At 42.6% G+C, this 12,477-nt stretch overlaps 2 protein-coding genes across 2 annotated transcripts in view; one reads left to right on the top strand and one right to left on the bottom strand.

Moving 5' to 3' along the window:
* pold1 (polymerase (DNA directed), delta 1, catalytic subunit) overlaps positions 1–2,429 on the bottom strand; it is an 11,109-nt gene extending 8,680 nt beyond the window's left edge. The window contains exons 1-6 of the mRNA XM_031861984.1: positions 2,282–2,429; positions 1,679–1,878; positions 1,094–1,207; positions 803–943; positions 441–566; positions 48–216 (exon numbers count right to left, since the gene is read on the bottom strand). Coding sequence (XP_031717844.1) covers positions 48–216; positions 441–566; positions 803–943; positions 1,094–1,207; positions 1,679–1,865 — 737 coding nt within the window. The 5' untranslated portion in view covers positions 1,866–1,878; positions 2,282–2,429. The remainder of the gene's footprint in view (positions 1–47; positions 217–440; positions 567–802; positions 944–1,093; positions 1,208–1,678; positions 1,879–2,281) is intronic.
* A 3,805-nt stretch (positions 2,430–6,234) lies between these two features.
* gys1 (glycogen synthase 1 (muscle)) lies at positions 6,235–12,471 on the top strand. The gene is made up of 10 exons (XM_031861861.1): positions 6,235–6,415; positions 8,681–8,799; positions 9,196–9,377; positions 10,338–10,529; positions 10,776–10,961; positions 11,172–11,316; positions 11,560–11,677; positions 11,819–11,939; positions 12,054–12,160; positions 12,294–12,471. The coding sequence occupies exons 2-10, from the start codon at positions 8,682–8,684 to the stop codon at positions 12,355–12,357; spliced, it is 1,233 nt and encodes a 410-aa protein (XP_031717721.1). The 5' UTR covers positions 6,235–6,415; position 8,681; the 3' UTR covers positions 12,358–12,471.
* Positions 12,472–12,477: the final 6 nt, after the last annotated feature.

Consider the following 12,477-nt stretch of genomic DNA (forward strand, 5'->3'; position numbering starts at 1 on the left):
CACACACACACACACACACACACACACACACACACACACACACACACCTTATCTCAAAGTCTATGTTGGCCTCATAGGATTGGTAGCCCTGGATGGGGAACGGTCCAAACTTGAAGCCCTGCTCCAGCAGTCTCTTTGCCGGGGCGATGAGACGAGGCATCGCCATGGTTATCCGCAAAAAATCCAGACTGCATTTCCCATGGTAACCATACATGTCTGCAGAAAACGGAAAATACGGACTTTAACTCCAAGAATGATGATGAAAGCATTGCAACTTAACTTTAACACATTGCAAGTACATTTATTGTCAAATGTTTTGAAACTAGGATCAGCCTTATTGGTTCAAAGAACATCATCGTGAGTGTTGAAGAATTAATTTACGCAATTATATTTAGTGAATAAGAAGTGCACATTAGCAGTTGAACAGCAGTTGTACTCACTCTCTTTGCGGGTGATGTCTACAGCCAACACTGTGACAGAGATGTTGTCCTTATTGGATCGCATGTCCTTCAGGACAGCAGAGTTCAGCTCTCTTTTAAATTCACTGAGATAATCAGATGTGAAACCTTTTCACAAAAGGAAGCAGACAAAGAGAAACATTGCAAGATTATTAAGACTTAATCATTTTAGCCCGAAAAGCTGAAATCATTTTGAAAGGTGACACGCCCAAATGACAGAAAGGTGTTCTACGGAGAGACTTTGTAATAGTAACTGACTGAAAGCTATTGTAATGAGGATGTGTGTCATACAAATACAGAGTGTTCATATTCACATACTTCAACAAAATAATGACAGTACTCACCACTTGGTGCCGGAACATAGAAGTAAGGGTTAAAGCCGTGGATGTGGCAACACACACTGTGGCCACTGTCTGTCACCCCAAACATCCGAATGATTGGGACTTTTTCTTGTACCTGACCAGGCATGCCAGCCACCGTTGCACCTGCAAAACACAAAAGTGGAAAACAACTTGCATACCGTTTCTTCTCACCGACAGCAACAGCATTTGAGCCGGTGAATATATTCTACACTCTCATCTAGATCAAAACAACAAAAGGAGCAAAGATAATTAGAAGCTATCTTTGATAATCACCTAAATAATAGTCAAGATCAAGCTGCTGAAACACCAACGTATCCGACGATGGGTCCAGTGACGGGGCGTGAGGCCGCCGCCAACGAGGGTTAAGGTCTGCTGAGAAGAGGTCACCTGAGGAAACAAGGTAGTGGGACAGACATCAAAACAAAGTGCATTATTTTGTTATCTCAATTGTTTTAGCCAAGAACTGGTAAAGTATTGTCAGAAATTGGACGAACACAGTAAGGGGTTTTTCCTGGAAGGACATTTAACTACTTCCATAGTTGTGAATTACTTTAAACACACACTTGTATTATTCACAATTCATGTTGAGCTACAATGTTAGAGCTACCAGCCACACTAATTAATGCCCTAAAATGAGGAAAAATCACACAGAAAAATAAATATGGTAATTATTCTACAGGTAGCTAGGTTGTGCAAAAGAAATACCCTGTAGCTGTGCTTGTTAAAGAAAACCACATGCATCAGTATGTGACGTATAGAAGTGACATCTGTCAACAGTTAAACTGTTTTAAACAGGTCTGCGTGTCATTAACATAACTCAATGATCTCTTGCTGTGTGCTTTTCTGTGCAATACTCACCTACGGGAATAACGTCATGGCCTGCCTGCCCCTCCATCTCCTCTGTCTCCATCTCGGCTTCATCAAACATGGACAATTCCTCTTCAAACGTCGATGGACTGTCTTCCCATTCACCAGTTGTTTTGCCCCGTTTGGCCTGGGACGCAGCCCCTTTATAAGGGCCACCATTGCGTCTTTTATGGTCCATGCCTTTAAGAAAACTTTGGGGGCAGAAAGCATGTTAGGGGAGATGCAGAGAAGAAGAAATACAATTCTTAACTCAGTTAAGCAGTCACTATTGAATAAACTGGATGCATAATGTAGCCCACTAGCAGCCATGTACCTTCCTAACTTCACACAACACAATAGTCACAGTTTCAGATAGGTGCACTGTTGATAACTGATGCACGTGTTAAAGCGGTTATTTCATATTCAACATCTAACGTTAGCTGTCAGACACGGTAACCTCGGTATTGCAGCGGTAACGTTCATGTCGAGTTATTTTCAGGGAGTGTGTTTTCCTTTGTAACAAACTAAAACATCAAGCTAGCAAGCGCAGTGTAAACACAGCGCAGTCTCGCGCCAAATCTGATTTTACCAAAACACGGTACTAGTTAATCTCACCGTGAAACTTGTCCAGACACCCGAGGATCAACGGATTAAGACCAACGGCTGGTGCGTTTCTAGCGAAGCTGTAAATACCTGTCGAAGTTACTTCTTGACAACAGATCCCGCCACTCTTCTTTCAATTTGTGAACTTTCACCCACGAAAGCGCGGAAAATTTCCCCCGGTATACTAGGCCCAAGCCCAACCGTCAAGGAACGGACAACGACGTCACTGACAAGGCGGAGACTCAGCGGTAACGATGAGGAAGTTGAACGCGGCTCGTCTTTACCCAGTAGATGCGGAAGACCGTGTGTTTTTCCCGGGAAATGACGCAACAACGTACGCTACGCAGCAGCGAGGGAGGGAGAACGGCAGATTTGGGGAAAATCTTTGAATTTGATTTAATTTGTGTAAAGATTACAATACGACTGTACAATAAATCACCTCTGGCCAAATCATTCATATAACACCGCTACACTGTTGTTTGTTTGTTGTTTGGTTAAATCTTTGCACAACTGTTTAGTTAGTTTATTTAATATTATTTATTATTTCCTTGTATATATTGTGCATTTTTTTATATTTAATATTATTTACTCTGTTACTTTGATTGCTTACCTGTATCATAATGCTGCTGTAGTGAACAAATTTCCCCTTACAGGATTAATAAAGTATCTATCTATCTACTTCATCAAATAATAACAATTTACACAACCTAAACGCCGTTTTTTTCATATTTTGTATTGTATTTAAAGCATGGACATATACACTAAAAATAAAGAGGCAATTGCTTAACAAACAATGTATGTTTTAGGTCTGCCTCATACACTATATTAGAAGGGTCTGCCTTCATTACTTCCTTATGATGTTTTATTATTGATAGTGTGATCATTATAATCCCCTGTACTTCTGATGTGCTCAGCGTTTCTCTTGCCCTCTTATATTAATTATTTGTGAAGTAATAGTCATTATTATATGGGTTTAGATTTTAATGATAATGCATGTATAGGGAAGGCAACAGAGTTTTGTTTTTCACATATATGAAGGCAGGCAATATCGTTGTCTTTGGTCAGATAAAACAAGATGCCATGACTTTGCACTCTATACATTTTTCACTATATTTTCAGGTGTTTTATCACAGATTAAGAAAATCAGTCTTTTGTAGCTAACCTATATGATTTAGTGTCATGGTTATTTACTTTAAACTCAACTAAAAATGGTAAATCCCCCAAAAATAGTAAGCTGGGCTTTATAAATAAAAACACAGGACCCTTGTGTGCATATCCCTGAAAGATGCTGGGGCTTTCCGTCACGCCCTCCAGACACAGATAAGCACACACAGTCAGAGGTCACAAGTCAACATCTCTGAAGCTGGCAGGAGGGTAGTTCCATGCTCAGTGACGCCTCAGCCGTGCAGATCTTTGCTGAAATCAGGAGTCTCAGTTAATTACTCTTATCTCCCAAGGAAATTCTTGCATGTTATCGCAATAGCTGTGTATATCCTCCCCCCCCCCCCCCCCCCTGCTAACGCTGAGGATGTGACGTCATCCACTCAGCGAAAAGCAGGTTGCAGACACAACACTCAAATGCACTCCTTCTTATCTTTGGTGATTTGAATCATGCGACTCCATCCTCCACTCTGCCCACATTCACCCAATATGTTACATGCCACACCAGAGACAAAAAAACACTGGATCTATTTTATGCCAACACTAAGGAAGCATACACCTCATCACCTCTCTCTCCGGTGGGAAGATCTGATCACAACCTGGTGCACCTCCTGCCTGTGTACAAACCTCTCGTGCACAGACAGCCAGCAGTCACTCGCAGAGTCAAAAGATGGCCCAAGGAGGCGGATGAGGCTCTGAAGGGCTGTTCTCACTCAACCATGTGGGACGTTTTCAGTGATGCCGACAGTCTCACACATTGTATAACAGACTATATTAACTTCTGTATGGAGAATACCATACCCACCTGGACTGTTTTCCAACAGCAAACCCTGGATTACTCCTGAGATAAAGGCCCTCCTCAAGGAAAGAAGAGGGCATGTAGGTCAGGTAACAAGGGGGAGCTGAAGACTGTGCAGAGGGAGCTGAGGAGGTAGATCAGGAAAGACAAAACAGATAAGAGGAAAATGGAGGATCATTGTTCCTTGTGTCTGGCCACAAGGAACCCAACTCTCAGCCTGTGGGGGACCAAAAGTGGGTGAATGATCTGAACTCATTCTTCAACAGATTTGATCAGTTATCCTCCCTTCCCCCTATCCAGTCCACCCTGCTGCAGCAACCCCCTTTCTCTGCACCCCCTGTATATTGCCCTTCCCCCACCCTTTCCCACAACATTCAGCTCCCCTCCACCCTCCACATACACTGCTCTTCTTGTTCAATGCCCCCCCCCCCCACCAACAACCTCCAGCACACAGCCCCTCACAATAAACAAGATGAGGAAAGAACAGAGAAAGATCAATGCCAGAAAGGCCGCGGGTTTGGATGGCATCAGCTCAAGGCTTCTCAAGTCCTGCGCAGACCAGCTTTGTGGGATAGTGGAGCACATCTTCAACCTGAGCCTGAAGCTGGAGAGAGTGCCACAACTGTGGAAAACATTCTACGTGGTACCGGTGCCAAATACATTGCACCTCAAGGACCTCAACAGCTACAGGCCAGTGGCACTGACATCGCACGTGCTGAAAACCCTGGAGAAGCTGGTCCTTGTCCATCTCCGCCCTCTGGTGAGCCTGGTACAAGTACCTGCTGTTCACCTGAACAATAAACTGGACTGGACTGACAACATGAATGCTCTATACAAAAAGGGACAGAGCAGACTCTATCTGCTGAGGAGACTCAGGTCTTCTGGAGTGCAGAGAGCATTCCTAAGGACCTTTTTTGACTCTGTGGTGGCATCAGCTATCTTTTAATGGCGTGGTCTGCTGAGGCAGCAGCATCTCGACGGCTGACAGGAAGAGACTGAACAGACTGGTAAAGAAGACCAGCTGTGTCCTGGGACACCTACTAGATCCGGTGGAAGTGGTGGGAGAGAGGAGAATGATGGTTAAGCTTATCATCCCTGATGGACAACACCTTCCACCCCATGCAGGACACTCTTACAACACTGTGCAGCTCCTTCAGTGACTGGCTGCTTCACCTGCGGTGTGTGAAGGAGAGATACCGCAGGTCCTTCCTTCCTGCCGCTGTCAGACTGCACAACCACTGCTCCCAATACACCACACATACCAAAAACTGACAATTCCTCATTAATTTATTCATTCATGTGCAATATAAATAATCTGTTCAATCCACTGTGCAATATTAACCATTCAGTTGGACTATATAATATTGTAGTTATTGTTGTTTTCATACATTTTTTACTTATTTATTATACCTTTACTGTGTGATTTTCAATGTATTATACTTGTTTTGATCTTGTTTGTCTGTTTGCACTATCCACTATGCTGTTATCCTGTAAATGTCCCCGCTGTGGGACTAATAAAGGATTATTTTATCTTATCTTAACAACAGGTTCAGCAAATTTACCAATACATACCATGTGTTCAGGCTATTTAGGGATAGAAGGTTGTGGGGGGTTAGACAGATGGCCGCTGGTGGAAAGGGTCAGTAGTACATCACAGAGATTTGTAGAGGGGTTAGGTTTCTTAATGTCACTGATCACGTTGTGTTCTCAAAACTCTCACCCTTAAAATACATTATAAATAACTCTCTCCCTCCTCATTGGAAAAAAAAGATAAAGTTACCCGGTTTCCTATGACTCCCCTCTTTTGTATGGATGAAAAGATAATTGACCAACCACTGCAACACCCTTCAACTTCCGCTGAGCCAATTGCGTCCTTCAGCCGAAGCAAACGCCCAATTCCCGTCACTGGTGTGCAGGGGCGGAGATACAGCGGAGACTGAGGCCAGTCGGAATGAAGCTCATGAATAATGTGGTAGTAGAGACCCCGCATTCACCAACCCAACCTTCTTCCTGCATCCGAGCCCAGGCCCTCATCTGACAGCAAGCGCACCAGACCAATGTGAATCGCTGTCATTAGAAAACCCGCCCCCTGTTCCTCACTCTCAGATGGTTACATTTTTGCTGGATTGACCGCGACAGCTGCCAATGTCTTGCTCATCTTCGTGAAGTAGGGACAAAATCGAAGGGTGAGTAGAAATCTGCCTTTTTTTTATTTTCCAAAATGATCATATTGTAATACTTCCTCATCAGACGGGGACGCGCATCGGGACGCTGTGTCCTTTGCGCGTGTCGGCAGCAGCAGTAGGTGCTTGATGTCACGTAGACGATACATACACCAGCATGCATATTGAGCCAGGAGGTTTGCTGTTGGTTTGATGGTTCTGTTGTCGCCTGTAATCTTTGGACGAGCAGTCGCTGTCCGAAGCTGACGTGCAGTGCGTCCTCCATTGACTCATTTGGGTCTTGTCCTCTGCCAGACTTGAAGGCCCAGTGGGCCGTTCAAACCAAAATGTTAGTAAAGGTTATGACATTGTAAAGGGCAAGATGGTGCAAATTGTTACTGCATGTCCACGTGAGTGTCTGTAGTTAATTATATAGCATCCATAAAGTGGTGTACCAAACAGGTGAGGGTACCCCTCAATTGAGAGCTCCAGGGGATCCCAGGGGGGCCCAAAGAAATGAGCAGCAATTTCACTTAACCACTGTGGTATTTACTCTCTTTAACAGGATGATTGTTTGTTTCTCTACCTATATCACACCAAACTATAAAACGCCTCTCAAAAATGAGTTTGGCTTGTTTTTACTTCCCTTAAATGTCTCTTCAGAATAATGTGCTACTTTGACATTTGAAATTAAAAATATTTGCATGTTCATATAGATTCTAGGTAATGTAGTTCAACATGGGAGTTCAACATGCATTCTTAAACATGTCTGAAGGGAGTCTTCAACTTCTATTTAAGCTGGTCTGGTGTGCATAGCTGAGGTAAAAGTTTATTTTAGAAGATATTTTTTTTTATCAGTTTGAACGGCACATACTAATCATATCAGTGTTCTGGTTTATCTGGGCCTTTATCAGGCTTGGACAGTGATGGACTGTTTTACACCAAACTCCCTTTGGTCCACTGCTATCAGCTCATCACAATCACTTAACAAGTTGAGTTCAGCTCGTCGGTAGTAGGGCCTATACTTGGATTGAATTTCTGGTCAGCAGTGTAAAACACAAAGTTGTGGACAGGATTGTGAGGTGGAAGTCTGTGTGTAACCCAGTGTTTGTGCACTGGTTAGTTTCTGTAGTTTTACACACGTCTTAACAAAATTTCAACATTTCATAGTAGCATATCAACAAGTGATCCGTGCCCTTGTCTGTGCCTTCCTGCCTCCTTTCCCATGACACTCCCCCAATTGTTCAAGAAGTTGCAGCATTTTTGCAAGCAGGAACGTAGCACAAAGTTGTATATTCAGTGGATCTTACACTCAGTCAGCAGGAATGCACTCCTCCACCTGTCTCTAGCACTAATAGGAAGCTGGATAATTAAACTTCTTTTGCTGCAGTAGGATGCAGTTACGGTCTTTATAGTGCATATCTGGTGTATTACATCGGTTAAGATACAAATTTCACAGAACAAACTTGCAATTTTTGTGTAGAGATGGATGTGATACGCATGACTACAGGTGTGTATGTTATGTTGTTAAAAGCAGCAGTAGTAGGAAGAAGAAGCGCTTTGACCATCTCAGATTATAGACCGAGCAAATACTGTTGATGCACAATCGCTCACAAACGTACACACGTCTACGTAAATATCTATCAATCAATGTACAACTTCAGTGTTGTGTGTTTGCACAGGGTTTCCTATAATACAGCCAAAGGTTAGGCTTATTAGGTCACCAGGAAATTAAAATGTTTGAAACAGTATTTTGAAGAAATCAAATCTTTTAGTATAAATTCAATCATCTCACCAGAGAGGATTGTTATAATGGTAAAATAATTGAGAATGGCTGTGTTCACACCACAGAGCTAGAATGTAATGGTTTTGTGAAATGGGATGTGGGGTTTGTTGATGACATACTTGCAAAATGTTACGCTGTTTAAAAAATGTGTCATTTACACTTCAGGTTTACCTGATGCTATTACTTTGCATTGATACATTAGAAAAAAATAGAATCCTTCAGTTTCTTTAATGCCAAGCAATTGGTTTAAAGTCAGAGTGTCATTGCATATGTAAACATGTTTTTGTATCCCAAAGTTAATGTTTTAAAATATAAGCTGCTAAATTTCTTTGGAAAGAAATAAAAACAAAGAACAGGTTTTGATGTAAAAGCCTTGTTCAATGTGTGAATTACTCACACATCACAATACTTATTGGTAAATAAGTGACAAGTGTGACATGTACGGTGTATACACAGTTGGAAGGTGCTCCCTTCTCAGCTGAGTGTGTTCTATGTTTACCCAGCATGCCGCTGGCTCGCAGCCTCTCCGTCACGTCCCTGTCGGGACTGGAGGAGTGGGATGAGGAGTTTGATTTAGAGGACGCTGTTCTTTTTGAAATTGCATGGGAGGTCGCCAACAAAGGCAAGTGTGTGTGTGTGTGTGTTGTGTGTGCGTGAGTTTGGTCCTTGCTTGAGTGCATTTGTGTCTGCACTTACTTTTTAAAGTTTGGGAAAATAAATGGTTTCCATATGTAAATACTTAATGAAAATACATGTTGAATGCACTTTGTAAGTCACTTTGGATAAAAGTGTCCGCTTAATAAATGTAATGTAATGAAAACAGGACAAAACTACATTCGTACATTCCATGTATATGTCTGATCTTGATCATTCACACAGGTTATAACCTTCAGATAAATTGTAGTTGTTAGAGAGACTTGGCAACATAATGCTTCATATATTTCAGGTTGAATCATATTGTATATCTTTGTCTCTACTTTGTGTTCATACGTGTGGCATGTTTGCTGCATGTGTGAAGTTGGAGGCATCTACACCGTCATCCAGACCAAAGCCCGTCTGACCGCAGAGGAATGGGGGGAGAACTATTTCCTGGTGGGCCCTTACGTGGAGAGCAACGTACGCACTCAGGTGGAGCTGATCGAGCCCACCAACCCCGTGCTGAAGAGAACCATTGACAAGATGAACGCCAGTGGGTGTAAGGTACTACCACACGCACACAGTAAACACATAGATGCCTCAGAGTTAAATTTGTATGTTCCACTCAAGGACAGTCATTACTACAAATAGTTGGAGGGTTTACAGAGGGAGATTTGCAAATGTGTGGTGAATGTGAACTACACTTACAAACCCAGTTAGAGATCATCCCCTCTTTCATACTCTGCCTTGACCACGTCTCTAAACCCGGTGACATTTCCTCTCAAAGGTTAGAGGTTGTATCAGTGTCTCTCTGTCTCAAAAACATACTCCAGAAATAGGTGTGTGTGTGTGTGTGTGGGTGGGGGGGGCACGTACGTACGTGCGTGCGTGCGTGCGTGTGCGCATGGTCACTCTGGGAGTGCAGTGGAGATATGGGTCAAGTGGTGCTTTTTTTTTTTTTTTTTTTAAAGGGATAGTGCAGCCTTTTCAACGAAGCCTATCTAGTTTACCTTGAACCCCACCACCTTTAAGCTCACGACAGACCAGCATCAGAGCACAATTAATTGTATGGAAATGTGTTGTTTTTTTTTAGTTTTTTTTTTTTAATGTATATATATATATATATGTATATGTAGGTAGGTCGGTCCTGTATTCCAGTTTAGTCATATTTTGAGCTTGAAGTGACTTACTTTTTTTGCACTTCTGTGTCAGCTAGACAAATTTCATCAAGGTAATCTTGGATTGTGTGGTTAGACTATGTTTTAAATCCAGTTTTAGTAGGCTGAGTGTCCTGCAAGTAAAGTACTTTTTGATTAGAAACGGAAGGATTAGAACCATTTATCTACATAAACGTTGTAAATAGCAAAACATTAATGCAAAAAAAAACAACATAGGAGTTGTTGCTGCAGCAGCGGCAACTCTTAATACCAAAGTGAATGTGTTTTCTAAGGTGCGAGTGGTTTATATTATTTTGGTTGGTGTGGCATGAAGAATTAAAGTAAAATTTTCTCCATTTCCCTGCAGGTCTACTTTGGGCGCTGGCTTATTGAGGGCAGTCCCTATGTTGTGCTGATTGATGTTGCGTTTACCGCCTGGTCTCTTGACAGCTGGAAAAGGGAATTATGGGACCTTTGTGACATCGGCGTGCCATGGTTTGACCGTGAAGCCAACGATGCCGTGCTGTTTGGCTTCCTGACTGCCTGGCTGCTGGGAGAGGTCAGCAGCAAGAGAACTTAAAGTGACAAGAATTTCAATAAAAATGCAATGTTAAATTAGTTTTAGTCGAAAGGAGAAATTGAATACTGTGCAGAAAGAAGACGGATTGGGCTGTTGTTCCTTGAAAAGTGTAAATGCTTGAAATGTCAAAACCTGGGAAGGCACATGAAATATAAGTTGTGTTTTGATTCATATTGGTGTGTATGTGTGTAGTCCATATTAACACTGTTCTCTCCCACGTTGCAGTTTGCGGCCCAGAGTGAGGAGCCTCCACACATCGTGGCCCATTTCCATGAGTGGTTGGCCGGCTTGGGCTTAGTGTTGTGTAGACATAGAAAGCTGCCCATCGCAACCATCTTCACCACTCATGCCACACTGCTGGGACGATACCTGTGTGCTGGAAGTGTGGACTTCTATAACAAACTTGCTGAGGTGCGTGTCTGCACTGTGTACCTGTGTACATTTTAATTATGCAGCACTGTAATAAAGCAAAAACAAAATAATAGAAAGAGGCCATTTAACTGTCGAGCTGACTTTGATTCATATGTAGGTAAATTAGAAATGAATACAAAATCGGACAGATATTCAACAAGAAATGTACACTTCATCGCACTCTCCCTCTCCTGTTTGTGTCCCATCCAGTTCAACGTGGATAAGGAAGCAGGCGATAGACAGATTTACCACCGCTACTGTTTGGAGCGGGCGGCCGCTCACTGTGCTCATGTCTTCACCACTGTGTCACAGATCACAGCCATTGAGGCAGAGTACCTGCTCAAGAGGTCACCAGGTGTGTGGAGGTGATTTGATGTGTCAAATACAGAAACTTCCTAACGTCATTTGTCACTGGCCAGACACAGCAGGCCTTGACTGTGCGAGGATATGATGTATTTCTCACTGCTTTCCTAGTGAATGTTTCAATGCATTAAACTTTGAATTCACCAAGTTAGCTACCTAGCTATTTAGATACTTAACTGTTTCTCTGTGTCTTTGTTTTGCATTTAATGCCCTTTACCTCTCCCATCACAAACAGACATTATCACTCCCAATGGGCTCAACGTGAAGAAGTTCTCAGCAGTACACGAGTTTCAAAACCTCCACGCTCAGAGCAAGAATCGGATTCAGGAGTTTGTCAGGGGACACTTCTACGGGTCAGACACGCATCACTCAACATTCACAGCTCAGTCAAAACCGTTATTCCAGTGAAAAACTATACTACCAGAATGTGCTGATTGTAAGCGCTACACTCATCCAGCTCTTGTGACAGATTTTGGTTTGTGTTTGACCACCAGGCACCTTGACTTCAACCTGGACAAGTCTTTGTTCCTGTTTATTGCTGGAAGGTATGAGTTCTCCAACAAAGGGGCCGACATCTTCTTAGAAGCTTTAGCCAGACTCAACTATCTACTGAGGGTAAGTGTGTAGTTGTGTCCACACATTTGGGTGTGTGTGTGTGTGGGAAGGAAGAAGGTGAATCTTAGGTGTAAAAATTTGACCCCATATTCCTGTATGGTCTGACTGTTGCAGGTCAATCACAGTGACGTGACCGTCATTGCGTTCTTCATCATGCCAGCTCGGACAAACAACTTCAATGTGGAGACCTTGAAGGGCCAAGCAGTCAGGAAACAGCTCTGGTGAAGTTTCTTCTTATGTTAACCAATATGAAACGAGATAAGGCCAGACAGCCAAATTGCTACACTCATCCACTTGGAAAAGTGTTTTGAAGTTGTCTAATTCCACTTTCCTTGTTTTTTTTTTCCCTGACAGGGACACTGCTCAGACTGTGAAGGAACGTTTCGGAAAGAAACTTTATGATTCACTTCTAGTGTAAGTTTGCCACTTTCAGTAAAATGTGGAATGACCTGTTTTATAACGCCATCAAATATAAAGTAAGAAACAGCCCACCTCATAACAGACATTTATTAATAAATGTAATCAAGGATTTTTCCAA

Source organism: Anarrhichthys ocellatus, unplaced genomic scaffold (genome assembly GCF_004355925.1).
Source record: "Anarrhichthys ocellatus isolate YVR2014 unplaced genomic scaffold, GSC_Weel_1.0 scaffold26, whole genome shotgun sequence".
NCBI lineage: Eukaryota > Metazoa > Chordata > Actinopteri > Perciformes > Anarhichadidae > Anarrhichthys > Anarrhichthys ocellatus.

Coding starts and splice junctions, on each gene's coding strand:
- gys1 (XM_031861861.1), top strand. CDS start 8,682: ATGCCGCTGGCTCGCAGCCTCTCCGTCACGTCCCTGTCGGGACTGGAG. Junction 9,378..10,337: donor TGAACGCCAGTGGGTGTAAG/GTACTACCACAC, acceptor ATTTCCCTGCAG/GTCTACTTTGGGCGCTGGCT. Junction 10,962..11,171: donor TCTATAACAAACTTGCTGAG/GTGCGTGTCTGC, acceptor TGTCCCATCCAG/TTCAACGTGGATAAGGAAGC.